Source organism: Amborella trichopoda, chromosome 1 (genome assembly GCF_054954075.1).
Source record: "Amborella trichopoda isolate Santa Cruz 75 chromosome 1, AtrichopodaSantaCruz75HAP2 v2.0, whole genome shotgun sequence".
In the NCBI taxonomy this organism is placed as follows: Eukaryota; Viridiplantae; Streptophyta; class Magnoliopsida; order Amborellales; family Amborellaceae; genus Amborella; species Amborella trichopoda.
In genome coordinates this window covers 58,558,147-58,573,282 of record NC_142336.1, presented here as the reverse complement: position 1 = coordinate 58,573,282, position 15,136 = coordinate 58,558,147, and the positions used below count along the sequence as shown (strand labels likewise).

At 37.8% G+C, this 15,136-nt stretch overlaps 2 protein-coding genes across 2 annotated transcripts; one reads left to right on the top strand and one right to left on the bottom strand.

Moving 5' to 3' along the window:
• Nucleotides 1-1,766: 1,766 nt before the first annotated feature.
• Nucleotides 1,767-8,255, top strand: LOC18440676 (Kelch repeat-containing F-box family protein). The gene is made up of 2 exons (XM_006850814.4): nucleotides 1,767-2,414; nucleotides 7,053-8,255. Exons 1-2 carry the CDS (start codon nucleotides 2,045-2,047, stop codon nucleotides 8,012-8,014), a joined length of 1,332 nt encoding a protein of 443 aa, XP_006850877.1. The 5' UTR covers nucleotides 1,767-2,044; the 3' UTR covers nucleotides 8,015-8,255.
• Nucleotides 8,256-10,881: 2,626 nt separating this feature from the next.
• Nucleotides 10,882-15,136, bottom strand: LOC18440677 (Tautomerase/MIF superfamily protein). The gene is made up of 3 exons (XM_006850815.4): nucleotides 14,616-15,136; nucleotides 13,874-14,074; nucleotides 10,882-11,064 (listed from the first exon to the last, which is right to left on the bottom strand). The coding sequence occupies exons 1-3, from the start codon at nucleotides 14,724-14,726 to the stop codon at nucleotides 11,029-11,031; spliced, it is 348 nt and encodes a 115-aa protein (XP_006850878.1). The 5' UTR covers nucleotides 14,727-15,136; the 3' UTR covers nucleotides 10,882-11,028.

Sequence of the window (15,136 nt, the reverse complement as noted above, 5' to 3'; positions counted from 1 at the left end):
AGGTGCCAACCTTATACCATTAAAGTAAGGCGTATCTCCAAAACCCCTCACAATTGGTTATTTTGATGTTAGAAAACCCTCGCTTTGATTATCTAAAGCTCGAGATTACTAGGTGCTTGTAATTGATATAATGAACATGAACTCAATAAGAGTGTCCATCTTTAAAAAACGCTGTACAAAAAAAGAGTATATATATCCGAATTATAGACGAATCATAGGGAAATAATTCTTACAAGGTGTCAACCTTATACCATTGAAGTAAGGCGTATCTCCAAAACCCCTCACAAATGGTTATTTTGATTTTAGAAAATCCTCACTTTGATCATCTCAAGCTCGAGTTCACTTATATGGGAAAAAAGGATTTCAAATCATTAGAACATTACATCTTATCAATATTATATAGACAGTCTATTTTCAAAAAAATTAATTATTTATATATCTATTAAGTTTGCATTGTTTTTTAAGCTTTAAATTTCATAATTGAGAGTTGCAATAGATTTTCACTCCATCACAAGTTTTCTTGACACCTTTACATAATGTCGTGACGCGCCTTACTTTGACTGTTTAATGTTGATACCTTGATGTGATGAGGTTTCGGTGCATTCAATCGAGTTTCTCTCTCTAAACTAGTCTAGGCTCTCATGTTTATATTTGTGTACTTTAGGTAGGGTAGAAGCATTTATCTTTTTTATTGGTTAGGAAAATGGTTTGATAGGGTTGCAACCGTATTAAAATACATAAAACCTCATTTCATAAGTCATAAAAAATTACAACTCAAGCATTAGAAAACTTTTAAATCGATCATTTAGACTTGATCATATTATTTGTAAAAAAAGTTAAAATTTTAAGCTCTAAAAATATATATTGTAGTAAATTACTTAGAATGTTTATTTTACCGTAAAAATAAATATTCATAGATCCAGTATCATTTTTTAAGTTTTAAATTTTATTTTTAATATAAAATTGATTAAGACGTATCACAGATATTTCCATTGTGAAAAGTGAGGATTTAAGTTGAAGCTTTATTTTGTTTTCATAAACCCCGGACCCTGTAGAAATTTCAGCCTCCCTCTCCTCTTTCTCTTCTATCTCAATTTAACATACTAGTCCTCCTCTCTCTCCCCTTCTTCTCTCTCTATTTAAGAAACTGGTCTCTGACGCCTCTGGTACTTCTCTCTCAATTTAACATACTGGTTCTCTCCCTCCTCTTTCTCAATTGAGCATTGGATCTAAAGCTTTACATACTGCTCTCTCTCCTCTTTTTTCACTCTCAAAATGGCTTAACCATGTTCTCTCTCTCCTGCTTTTCTTCTCTCTCTAAATATTTCTCTCTCTAGTTGATGTGTGTTTGGCACACTCTCCTCTCTCTCTCTCTCCTCCGCTTGCACTCTATAACACCCGGTCCCACCGTATCCTATCTCTCCCCTCTGCGAAACCCCACCAAGCCGCCCTCTCTGCACGACGGAATGTCCTCCTCCACGTCGCCCTCTCTCTCTCTAGCCACGCCCCTCTTTCTCTCTCCAGGCACGCCCCTCTTTCTCTCTCCAGGCACGCCCTGCACTCCCCTCTTCTCTCGGATAACTCTCTCTCTCTCTTCAACGTAGTCTTGTGAATGTGACCCAGACAAAAGGTCGTACTCGCACAGCACACAGCTTACACACACTTTCTCTCTCTAAACCGCAATGCACACAGCTTGCACACACTTTCTCTCTCTAAACCCATAATTTCTCTTTGAAACCCATATGCTCTCTCTCATAATTTGCTCTATGGAACAACCCCACACTTGTTCTCTCCCTCCCTTCTGTTCTTTATGAAACCTCTCTCTCTGTCTCTGAACTTCGGGAAACGTCCCTAGTACACGGCCTTTTCTTTGTCTCTCTGTCCATACTCGCCACACCATCCATTTCCTCTCCTCCCTTTGGCCACAAGAGAGACAGAGAGTTTACTCTCCATTGCACGAACGCCCACTGTTTTAGAGAGATTTGGAGATAATTTTCTCACGCCCCACGAGCCCAAATTCTAGAGAGAGAGCTCGGAGCACACCATGGACAAATGCTACATCAGCTCCATCAACTCTGATCTCCTTCAATCTATCCTCCAGCTCCTTCCCCTTCCATCTCTCCTCTCCTTCTCCATGACCTGCAAATCCTTCAACTCCATTGCCTCCTCTGATTCCCTTTGGGAACAAATTTGCATAAAGGATTGGGGCAATCACTCTTTTGAAGCCCTGCTCAGTTCTTCTCTCTCCACCATGAAGCCCAACTGGAAAAACCTCTACAAAAAAGTCCGCCAATTGAGTTCTCTGCAAATTCATAGACTAAACCAAGATCATGTTTGCCCGCCTCCAAGAGCTTCTCATACTCTCAATCTCATCTCTGATTCCCTTGTTCTCTTTGGTGGGGGTTGCGAAGGAGGTTAGGCTTTCTATCTCATCCAATCTGTATTTGATTACCACCATAGGTGAATTGGATAATTACTTTGTATGCTTTTCATGCTATTTATTTGTTTGATGTGAAGTATTTATCTTGTTTTTCTGTTATTTGTTATTGTGGAGGTTTATCTTGAGAACCCATGTCTGTTTTCCCCTGCAATATCCAAATCACTCATCTTTCTTAGGTTTTATTTCTTGTTTGATCTTTGTTTACTTGTTTAATTTGGTGATTTATCTTTTTTTACTTGTTATTGGGTGGAGGTTTATCATGAAAAATTATTATCTGATTTTCCTTGCTATATCTGGATCATTGATCTCTCTTGTTTTGGTCCGTCCATATGAAGTTAAGGGTTAGTGGTTGTCCAGTTATCATAAAATTAACTGATATTCTTTTCTGTTTTATCAGTGATAGGACTAATGGGAATCTTTGTTTACTATTTTTTGTGTTTACCATACATACTGCAGATGTTGTACAAGTGGTGTCATCTGTTGTTTTTACTGATAGAGCAGAATTGTTTCTTTTTTCTTGTATCTTTGACTAGGAGAAGGCCATTAATTAATTAATTCTGGGACTATGCATTCAACCTCAACTTCTACCTCTCTTTTTTTTTTGTCCATTTCTGTTTTTGGTGACAATTGACATAAAAAACAAAAATACTACAAATTAGGGGCAGACTAACACTAATGCACCTTATTGAATCTTAGGCTCCAAAAAACACTAAGTTGCATCTCTATGGGCGAAAACCACATAAGAATCACAAGACTCGCAGCAAATCAGAAATTCCCATGAGAGTACTGTCTAGCCTCCATGGAACCTCACTTCCCTTTCAAGCCCATATGAAGGTGGAGGGTATCTAGGTTTCTATCCAGGGAGAGTTTGGTCACCAAGATTCCCTACGTGGAATTCCTCTGAATGTCCAAGTCTCAAGTTGTTTTGTTCATTTACACATGGCATTTTCCTGATTGGCATTTTAAAACCTGTTAAGGGTGACCTTTTTCTTGTGACGAATTCCTTTAGATTGGGTTTGGTACTAATTTTTGTAGATATAGAGGTATTGAAACCTCTGTGGAGATATGCAAATGTGTTTGTAGAAACTCCTTACAGTTCTTTTTGGTATTCAACAAACATAGCTTGTTGGCAGACATATTTGTGATACAAGCTTAGTGCAAATAACTCTTGCATGCATTTTTTTTGGTTTATTTTTCAGAGCTTTCTTTTTCTTATTGGTACTTATTTTCATAACCTTCTACAATATACTTGTTTGAGCACCCCGGACTGTCTAGTTCCCTTGGAATGAAAGCATGAACAGGTTTGTCATTGGGATTCCTAGAGAAGTAGCATAATGTACAACCTTGTGATTATATGTATGGACTCATGTGTGTCTCTACATAATTGTATTGTGGTTTTCTAGGAATTTTCACATGCGTGTGCAGATTTATCTATGCAAGTTTTCCACAATTAACTAGAAATAATAGAGTTTGTCATGCTTACACTACTATGCTTGTCATTGTTGCCTTCTTGTATATTATTGGCTTGATACCACTTAAAGAACTGTTTGGTGTAAACCCCCATTCTCTTTATATAGGGGGTTGGCATCCTTTTATGCAATAAACAAAGAGTTCAAATGTACCATTTGTCACACCTAGGGTCATTTATTCATCAGAGTGCCAGAGTTTTCTTTAAATACATCTCTTATTAGTTTATTTACTACGCTTTGTATGTAACTTCTTTGAATTTCTGCATGTTATGAAAGTGACTTTTGTTTTGTGTTGTCTCTGAGTTGTGTTTCATCTATCAGCCATTATTCTTCTAACCTTGAGACATCAGAAGTCAATAACTGCTACTTTCTTGGCAATGGGTCATTTGTCTAAATTCTACATATTGAACCCATAGGAAAAGAAAATGCCAAAATAAATGCCTTTAACTTCAAAATTTTCAAATATGGGAGTTAATTTCTGCTATTTCCTTTCTTAATGTTCAACCCATCTTGAAATTTCAATTGTGGGAGTTAATTTCAGCTTTTTCCTTTTAAATTTTTAACTTTATTGAAATTGTTTGCCTTGTTTAGTACCATATTTTTTGGGTTCTTTTAGTACTCACCATCTCTGTTTTTTGGACCTTATCTTTTCGTGGAGTTGATACATAGCATTACAGGAATCCCAATTTCACACATGCAAATTCATATTCATGTATATATAGATCCTTCTATATATTTATTCTCGAGTGAAAGCATGCAGTTTGCATGTATGTGTATATGCCCAGCATTGTACCTATGTATTTCCATGTCTCTGTGAGAGAGGTTTCTTTTGGGTAGTACAGTGGTAGGAATCGAGCCTGGGACATGGTGTTGAAATTGTCAACCACCAATCAATCCTGCCCAAGCCCAATTCCTAAATGCATGCAGGCTTTCTAGTGGAAGAGAGAGTTGTCTAGGTGGAGATATTTTTATTTTTTTTCAATGACCAGGCATATATAAACTCATTTACCTTAGCGGCTATATAAGTACCTTTCTCATTAAGGGGTCAAAAAGGTTTCATAACTTGATTGTTGCGTGACTAGTCCCCAAAAAATGTTTGAGAAAGTTTCATGTTGAAACCTTCTATATCATGTCTTTTGTCTTCATATAATCTTTTGACGGTATTTAAATATCTATATCAGTTTCGTAGAAGATTATCATGCTGTTAGTGTTATGTGGTTGTGACTTTTAATTATGTTCGTTAATTGTCAACATTTTTTTAGTTCTCTTTTTTTCCATGCATCTATCTGTAGCATATATTTTTTTGATGCTCTCAACATTGTATAGATGAAATAGGTTGATGAAATAGAGAAATACAAAAACTTCCCCAAAGGGATTACAAACTAAAGGTTACCGAGGAAGGTGACAAAAACAAAAGAAGCGTAAAGAACTAGGATACTAAAAGGCGAAAAAGAAACAAAGAGTACCCATGTGATCCTCAACCAAAACTATTAACTGTGCAATAACTCCGAGACAGCACTGAGTTTAGCAAGTTCATCTGCAACCTGTTTGGCCTCTCTTCAGATATGACTCCAAGAGACCTGCACCTGTACAGATCAATTTCGTCAAACAGGTGCCAAAGTCTCCACGGTGGTTATGAGGTGCAAGAGGCCCAAGAGATGACATTCTGAGAGTCCCCCTCTACTAAGAGGGGAGGGCCCCAAGAGTGGTCGAAGCGCCTGAGTCCTTCGAGGAAGGCATGGGCTTCTGCCTCAGTCAAGTCCACAGTCCCGTTAGGCAGGGAGAATGAGAGGGATATTCTCTCGGAGTTTCTAAAGATTCCTCCTATACCATTTGTGGTTATACTTAAGAAGCATTTGATCATTGATTTGGGGTATCAGATTGGGAATGGTTCTCATGGTTGATATGGAGAAATCCTGTTATTTAGTTATTAGAATTTTGTGAGTGCCTTTCTCCACTGTTTGATTAAAAACTGTCTATTATTTAATCATGGGTTCTCATATACATGTTTCTCTTTTCTTTTTAATATATTTTAATTCCATTTTGGATGGAAAGTTGAACAAGGGGAAAAAGATGAGCTTCACATTCAATGGCTGTTTCTGTAGATATGACATAAAAGAGTAAGGCTGGGTGGACACTTATTATCTTAATTGGCTTGGGCACTCGATCAACATATCTAGATTCTTCAGTGACATGTATAGTCCCTCAGGGTGTTTTTGTAACCTCTCTTCTACTTAATACAATGTTGACAGTATAAAAAAAACATATCTATATTCTTGTTCATTAATATTGTATGCATTTTGTATTGATTATAGCATAGACTTCTATGCAGAAGCAGAGCCTAGACTTTTATGCAGAAGCAGAGCATATTGCACTCATTATGGTTTCTTTACGTTGGCCAAATCTATAAACTACAGATGCTTCATCTGATCCATGACATGTGGTGATCATTTATTATTGCAAATTACTACTTTAGACTCTTGGTTGCTATCTTTGCAATGTTCAAATATCCTTTTACACAATTTGGACAGAAATATTCAGACCCAACACTTATTCTAGTGAGATTTGATGTTGTGGTGGCACATCTGTCCGACATTCTTGTGAATTATTGGGCCTTTCGTGTCTCCTTCTATTTGACGAGTCATGATCAGTTCAAGCGGAGCATTTGCTGTCTTTGACAAATGATTGGATTAACTTGTATTTCTCACGTCTGGTCTGTCTAAGCACCCTAATACTTAGTTCTTAAAATTCTGCTCTTTGATTGCTTCAAAAAGAAATTTGTTCAAAGCATGTTTTGCGACATCCACAATATCTTGTGAGCATGTTGAACATATATATACATATTCGCAATAATCCAATGAACCATGGCAAGCCATTGTCCTTCAAGGTCATCAAGCTAAAGTGGATGATGATGGAGAGTGAGACCTGCAATAATAGGACATGAGCTCAACAGGGGTCCCACTTTCTCCATCACCACCTATCATTTCATCCAATGGGTGTTGACCCAGTGGACTCTGGAAATCCCATGAGTCATGGTATAATTTCCCTTCTTTCTCTTTCATAGAAGGAACACTTTATCATGGAACACTATATTTTCCTCAACCAAAAATATAGAACATCCCATATTTTATATGCATGTGCAGGTCGCCACCTAGACGACACATGGCTGGCCCACATTGGGGGCAGGCCCACAAGGGGTGTGATTTGGCAAAAGATAAGCTCAGGGATCCCCAGCGGAAGATTTGGCCAAACCTGTTGCAATATTGACAATGCACTCATTCTTTTTGGTGGAATCAATGAGAATGGGGCCCGCCAAAATGACACATGGGTATGCCACATCCTCCCCAACTTAAGCCTCTCGTGGACCCCACTAGACGTGGGCCCTCCCCTCCCACCCCCACGTGGGGCCCATGCCAGTTGCTATGCAGGCCCCAACAGGATGGTGATACATGGTGGGATCGACCTCGACGGGCTTCGCCTAGGTGACACCTGGCTCCTTGATCTGTCCAACGGCTGGGACCTAGCCACCTGGCGTAAGATCATGACTCTCCCCCCCTCCCCTTCAGCACGCTCGGGTCATACGATCACATGGATTGGTGGGGGCCGCATGGTCTTATTTGGTGGTAGAGGACCGGGCTTTGAAGTACTCAACGATCTGTGGTTATTAGACATAGCAAGCGAGGCACCAGAGTGGGTTGAGCTCATGAATTATGCACCCAATGTACTTGGGGGCTTGGTGCCTTCACCTAGAGTCGGCCACTCAGCTACCTTGGTTTTGGGTGGTAGAATTTTGATATATGGGGGTGAAGATTCATATAGACGTAGAAACGATGACCTTTGGGTACTTGATCCTAATGCTATTCCCACCATCAAAGCTCGAGTTGAGATCTCGGAGCCTACTAACTTTGGAGGTAGGAAGGTATGGAAGAAACTTAGGCCAGAGGGCCACATCCCAAGCCCTAGGTCGTTCCATAGGGCTTGTGCTGATGAATCAATGAGGCATGTGTATGTGTTTGGAGGGATGGTGGATGGGCTGGTTCAGCCATCTGAAGCTTTTGGTCTAATTTTCGATGCAGAGCTGCATCTTGTGGAGCTTGTACTATGAGTAAGAAGATCTGTGCATCTAACTGGCCAATGTGTTAGGTATGGTAAATATTCAGAAAAGAGAACTAGGGGTCTGTAAAGTGTTATAATTCAAAATGTGGCAGTTGAGTAAATATTTGATGGATGCTATCAGATTGCCTTTTAGTAGGGCTTAGCATTGCAAACATTGGAGACCAACCAATGCTTCACAGGCTCTGTAAATTATTACGGATGGTGAATGAAGAACATGGTTTTGTGCGTTATATTGAACTCTCTCTCTCTCTCTGGGTGTGTATGCACACGCTCATGCGCACTTGTTCTTGTGTGTGCGCGCTCATGCGCACTTGTGCTTGTGTGATGACATCCACAATCAAAACTTCTTCTCTTTGTATTGGAGCTTCAAGCCTTTCCAAGTTTGGAGTTTGCGGCCCTGACATTGTTTTTATATAGATTGTGGCCATAATATTGTTAACCAGTGTTTAGGCCTTATTTCAGTTAGGGAAAAAGTTTATACTAGTGGGAGACTCTAAACAATCAAATTAAGGTGCATTTCAAAAATTTCACTAGAAGATGTTGTTTTGACGTTAAAATATCTTCAAATCGATCATCTCGACCTCAAGATACATGGACATGAGAAAAAAAAATAGGTTTCAAGTTTTTGAAATAGTGCATCTTGTAATGCATTTTTTGACTGTCAATTTTCAAAATTTTCAAGTTTTCATGTATCTGCTCGATCTACACTATTGCTTAAACTTTAAATTTTATAATTAGAGATGAAAATATTTTTTAAGGCTATGTCTACCCCTGGTTGATTACTTTGGTTTGGTTGTCTTTGACGCCAACCGGTGATTAGCTTCTTGGTTCATGACCAAGCGCCTGCCCATGGGAGGTTTTTGTGACTTCTCATCTTGGGGAGTGTGACGTGCAAAAGCTAAGACATGAATAGATGGTAGCAATACTAAGCAACTTTTCAGGGTCTTAAAGTTTGCAACACACCACAGGCGGCAATGCTTCAAAACATTGCGGGGGTTGACTGTGCCCAGTTATCCCTTACTAGCGATCTTACCAAGGAAATGTGTGTGGCGGGATATCTCTTCGCTAAACAAGTGTTACACTTGTGGCGTAGATCTGGTCCTCTTTTCTGTACACACAAAGATTTTCAGTATTGAAACCACATTTCTCGACACTATTTGAATGTGCGCTTTATTTTGATTGTTTAAAGCCTCAGCTTTATATAAATCATACCCTTCAATTAGTATCCACGTATGCTTTTGAATGCTCAAGATTTCATGCATTCCCTTCGGTGTGAAATGTAGTTCATGTCACATGACACTGATGAAACTGTTTTTTGGGGAAAATTGGGAGTTCCCTACTCTAAAGGCCATGTTCCAATAACCATGACCAGAATAGCAGTCCTCTAACCCATGTTTCTTTTCCATTTTGATTCCCAGTATTCTTGCGAACGAACAGATTGTAGGGGTGGCTTCATTTCCATACTCATATCATCTGATTGTCTGGTGGATGCCTTTCAATGCAAGTTTGCATGCTTTGAGCTCTTTTGACTAATGTCCCTTCTTTTCTCTTCGTTCTTTTTCTTCTTAAATGCATTTCTTGAGTTTAATGCTCGCAACTTTTTTTGAGTTTGGGGAATATTTATTTTTGGTGCTCTTTGTTCTTTGGTGGTTCTTTCTTATATTGCAATGTCCATATTGTCAACCTAAGTTATCCACCAAAACCCAACCCTTCTCTCCCTTGAAAATTTCATGCCAAGAAAGTGGTAGTGTACTAGAATTATAACAAAATGTATTTTGAGAACACTTAAAACAATGGTTTCAAGAAAAATACGAGTAACCGTACTTCCGAAGAACCAGTCAGAAGTCACAAATGTCGGATTTGTTGAATCATAGTGATCTCATTCAATTGGAAGTCATTTGAGGAAATGTTTCACAGGGAATCTATCTTGGTAGGTCTAATCGTCTTGAAACAGTTTTATGGGTCAAAGGAATTTGACTTTAGGCGATGTTTGTATGCAGAACAAACACCTCGTGATACAGGATTAGATGCATAGGCTATTGCTGCTGAGAGCCCAAGATTCTTGTGGCAGAAATAGAGTGTTCTGCCGAATTCTTTGTGCAAAAGGAAACCAGCAATGTTGCCACTTTTGAAAGGTGTTTTGCCTCCTTCACCGATAAGCCCATCTTGCGCGGGAGGGTTGTCGGCACGTTTAAACAGGCCTTAAATTTTAATCTTACCACGGACAACAGCAACTCAACAAAACCCTATTACAAATACATTTTTAGATGAGGGAAAAATTAGAGCCTACCTCAAAAATTTCACTAAAAGAGGTTGTTTTGATGTCTAAATATCCTCAAATTGATCATCTCAACAGTAAGTTATATAGATATGAAAAAAAAAAAAATTTCAAGTTTTCAAAATAGTGTATTTTGTAATGCATTTTTTTACCGTCAATTTTCAAGATTTACAAGTTTTCATAAATGTACACTATTTTTGAAGTTTTAAACTTTATAAATAAAGATGAAAATATATTTTAAAGCTATCACAATGATTTTCAGTATTGAAATCACATTTCTTGACATTATTTGAAGGTAGGCTCTAATTTGATTGTTTAGAGCCTAGGCTCTATACAAACCGGACCCTTTAGAAATTCAAGCCAGGTGTTTACACCAATGGATCAAATGTCATAAGAACGTCTTTTGAAAGAAAACCAAAACAAACCCATCAATGAAGTATTTCTCTTCAACCAGCAACATGAAGCACTGACCAAATATTGCATAGTCGAAACCTGGCTAACACCCACTTGCGCCAGTGGAGATTTAAGTTCAAACGACAAACACTAGAAGCAAATAATGAGCTCTGCAAACGACAAGAAGCAACCACAAAGCTCCACAAGCTTATGCATTATTTCAACAGAACCTTAAAATGTTGGTCCATACAACAAAAACTAGAAGAAAACAATGAGATCTGCAAATGACAAGCAAAGCTCCACAAGCTTATGCAGTATTTCACCAGACAACTTCAAAATGTTGATCCATTGAAACCAAAGAACGAGCGCTGCAAAAACAAAAGAAAAAAGTCAGAATTCAAACTCCAAAGGCACAAAGAATAACTCGAGTAAGCTCAAGAAAGAACGGAACATGGTATAGCAATATGAATTATAGCCTGTCATGTTGACAAATAGAGAAGAAACTAAAGCGCAAGGTTGAAAGCTGAAGTTATAGTCACACGCTAAACATTAATTAAGAAAATTGGATTCGATGACTCCAATTCAGGACTAAATTCCCCCTTAAGGATGGTTCTCACCACATGTGGAGTATTTTAGATGCTTGTAGATGTGTCTAGATGGTTGGAGAAAGTTTAAAAAGATTGTAGAAGGGTCTAGGAGACCCAAATGTTCGAGGTTCCGGAGTTTTCAGGGTAGGATAGCTATAGAGATGGGCCAACTGCCATAAAGTATTGGAAAAGGATTAGTAAATCATAAAATATCATTTACAGATTTTGAAATCAAGCTAGGTTTCTGTTTGTGGAGCTGAAATGATGACCATGCTGGGAGATCACTGGAAGCTATTTGCAATTCATTTAGCAAAAAAAAAAAAAGGACACGGTTTCTAAGTGGGCTTGGCAATAAATATATTTTTTACATAAAATTTGATCTTAATTTTTAGTGAATATATAATGTTTAACATGGAGATCATGAATATCCAAAAAAAAAAAATGAAAACTAGAAATAATAATTATAGTAAGAAAACATTTGGACCATTAGTTACACTTGCTTTTAGATGGACCACCTATTTGTATCCATCTTTAAGATGGATGCTTTATACCTCTGGACCGCATATGGTAGAAATGCGGTCCAGCCCGCATGAAACAATTTTCCAAAAAAAAATGTATGAAAACTAAATCCATCCAAGTGCATGCATCTAATTCAAATGACAAAAGGAAAGCAAGAGAAACTATTCACTTCCATCTGTGGAATTAAAAGGAGTCCAGTACCTAAAAACTTCGCATCAACACTACCATGACAAACTATCATGCCTCAGACAAGAACACATGTTGCAGTTTCTCTCTCTCTCTCTCTCTCTCTCTCTCTCTCACACACACACACACACAAAAAACACATGTTTTGTGAACCTACTACATTCAAGAGTAGTTGGAGTAACAAGGTATTCAGCACAAGCAGAAAAGCCGCACCTAGATTGGGAAAATAATTTCTTCATACACTAGTAGCACAGCTCCTTGTCCTCTAAAAGTTAAAATTTCAAAATTGGAGGTCACCAATTCACATTCAAAAGATAGAACGATAGAACAATAAGATTAATGAATCCATGAAAATTATCAAGATGCTGTCAATATTGATTTAGCTAGAATGCAATATGCATTCATGTGTGTCCGCATAATCTTGATTTCAAGTTAAAGAGGGAGTAAATGCCTTTTAGACTAAGAATTGGAGTACCCATATATCACTGATGTGATAATTGAGTGGCAAAAGATTGCAGTTACTGTTACGGAGAAAGACAAGAACATATTTGGCTGGGGAATAAACATGGGGTGACTTGGTAAGGAGTAGAAGACCTAGATTTAGGGGACTTGTTTATCACATATTTTAAATAATAATACAAAATTGAAATCTGAAATAATGGCTACAGTGGTGCCAATGGGGTTCAAATGTTAAGATAAACCCAGCTTTAGCTGAAAACCGGCCTAGGCATACAAGAATACCAATTTAAGAAGTTCACTGATATAAAGTAACTATAATACAAGAAGTCTTGGAACAAATGTTAGGAAATCAACATGGCCAAGGTACTTGGAGCTTGGCCGAGGCGAGCAATTCGGCCGAGTCCGAGTAGACTTGCCCGAGTTATGCACACCCATTAAAAATAAGCAAAATATTTCTAAAACATAACCAAAAATAGAAGAAGTATTTAGAGGTAATAGAAATCATTAGAAGCCTAAAGCAGATGAATTTTTTTTTTATCAAATACAGACTATTGGAAAAAAAAAGAAAAATGTTTATACCTTGTATATTTCAGAAAAAGTGAAAAAAAGGGAAAAAAATATGAGATACAAATTATCCTCAAAACTATCAAAATCCTCTGAAAATTAATTTCTAAGCAATATATTGGAATTTTTTAGGCCGTCTTTGGTGGAGGGTGAGTTGAGCACCCAACTTGCCTAGCCACTAGGGCGAGGACTCTGCTGTGGCATGGAACACTGCTTGGAACAATGAAATTTCCCCTGAAATTTACCGGTGTTTGGAATCCAACTTGAGAGAAATTTTGTTCAGTTTGAATATTTAGTCTGCTAAAAATCACAAGAAATATAGAAATTGTAGCCTCAGACTATAGCTCATGTTTCTGGACTTTCTTTTCTTCATATCAGCATAAAACTTAAATAATCGCAAATATTACTACCATTATGGTAACTAAAATGACTGAATTCTGATATTCTGATGTATAAGTTGCAAGAACTGCGTATTCGGGCATGGAAAGAAGTCTAGAAATAGAACTTGATTTTGCTATCAGAAATACCAATTATTAATGAAGAGAAGCAGAGATTGCTTGAAATATCATTGAAAAGAAGCACAAATCTAATTGATTTACATTACATGCATAAACACTGCAACCCAATCTGTTGTGTAAAGACAATAAGTTCAGACTGGCACACAGAGTCAAATTTCACATCCAAAAAGATGAAAACTCTGAAAGCTAGATAAAGCTGATAATAGAATGAGAGAGAGAGAGAGAGAGAGAGAGAGAGAGAGAGAGAGAGAGAGAGAGAGAGAGAGAGAGAGAGAGAAAGAGAGAAAGAGAGGAACATTTGAAAACTAAAAAAAACAACAAGAAAATCGAATGTGATTTGGTACCTCGACATCGAAAAACTTGATGTAAAACCTGGAGCGAGAAATGGAGAGCTTCGTTTCAAGTATATCAGCAATGGCAGCACTCAGCTTCCCATTAACACTTGGACCCAGTCCCCCAATAGAGGTTAATTCACCATAGGCTGCAGGCTCCTCAATTCCACCCAATGAAATTGGCACCCCCCCATTCAATAGAATCATAACATACTGAGATAATTACAATTACCCACAAAATTTCAGAAAACATTACATATAATGCCAGATAAGAAAAGTGCTAAGAGAATAGAGAATCCCTAACTTGCTGCTCTTTTTTTTACCCTTTTTTGAGAAGCCCAAATTACAGGTGTTACCAAATATACCATGACTTTAAATTCTTTAAAAAAGAAAACAAAAGGATAAGAAAGAAAAAGAAAAAATAGAAAAAAGAGCCACTGTTATCACTTATCACTGCAGTTCTGAAAAGAGACCGCAATGGTTCATATCTTTTTCTTTCTTCTTTTGAGGTTTCCTGGTAAAAAGTCAACACATATGAACCCATAATAAACTAAAGAAGCCATTTTTTATCACAGAGTCACATGAAACCCTGAATTTTATGAGAGAGACAATTTCAAGAAAGAGAGAGAAAGATTGGGCTCTACCCATACTAAAAAATCCATGAACCCATAAGTCGAAAGGAAAAAAAGAAGCCACCTTCTAGCACATGAACTCTGAATTAACATAGAGAGAGCGGGAGAGAGATTGGGCTCACTGATTCAGGCTTGCCTATTATCCTGGCGACAGCTTTAGTGGCATCTTTGAGGATGTCTGAAATGACAACAGAGTCGACCGGGACATTGGTCACCAGGTTCATAACCGGCATCGTAACTTGGTAGAGAGAAGAATATAGTATCCTTTGGTTTCTGCTTCGTTAGTTCATAATAGCCATTGCTGTTACAGGGAAAGAATGAGATGAAATGAACCAAAGTTTGTGAGAGCTGAAGCGTGTATGGCCTGTTTTTATGGGGATGGAAAGAAAGATTCACGAGAGAGATGTGTAACAAAAAATTAATAATAGTGAGGAGTAATACTTTCCCTCTATATTTCCCTCACTATAAATACGACCTCCCTATAAATATAAATTTTAAATATTCAATGTGATATTTTTCTATTCTATTCGTCCAGATAAGTATTGGGTAGGTGAATTCAATTTTCATCTTTCTATAAATAAATTGCCAAACCCCATACTTGCTAACTATGGTCTACCCATAACCACCCGTAGAGAACCAGAAA

What these genes read in the sequence shown, in the direction of transcription:
- LOC18440676 (XM_006850814.4), top strand. Translation starts at nt 2,045, where the DNA reads ATGGACAAATGCTACATCAGCTCCATCAACTCTGATCTCCTTCAATCT. An exon ending in TGGTGGGGGTTGCGAAGGAG is followed by an intron (nt 2,415 to 7,052) that starts GTTAGGCTTTCT and finishes ATGCATGTGCAG; the next exon opens with GTCGCCACCTAGACGACACA.
- LOC18440677 (XM_006850815.4), bottom strand. Translation starts at nt 14,726, where the DNA reads ATGCCGGTTATGAACCTGGTGACCAATGTCCCGGTCGACTCTGTTGTC. An exon ending in TAATAGGCAAGCCTGAATCA is followed by an intron (nt 14,075 to 14,615) that starts GTGAGCCCAATC and finishes TAATTATCTCAG; the next exon opens with TATGTTATGATTCTATTGAA. An exon ending in TCAAGTTTTTCGATGTCGAG is followed by an intron (nt 11,065 to 13,873) that starts GTACCAAATCAC and finishes TTGTTTTTGCAG; the next exon opens with CGCTCGTTCTTTGGTTTCAA.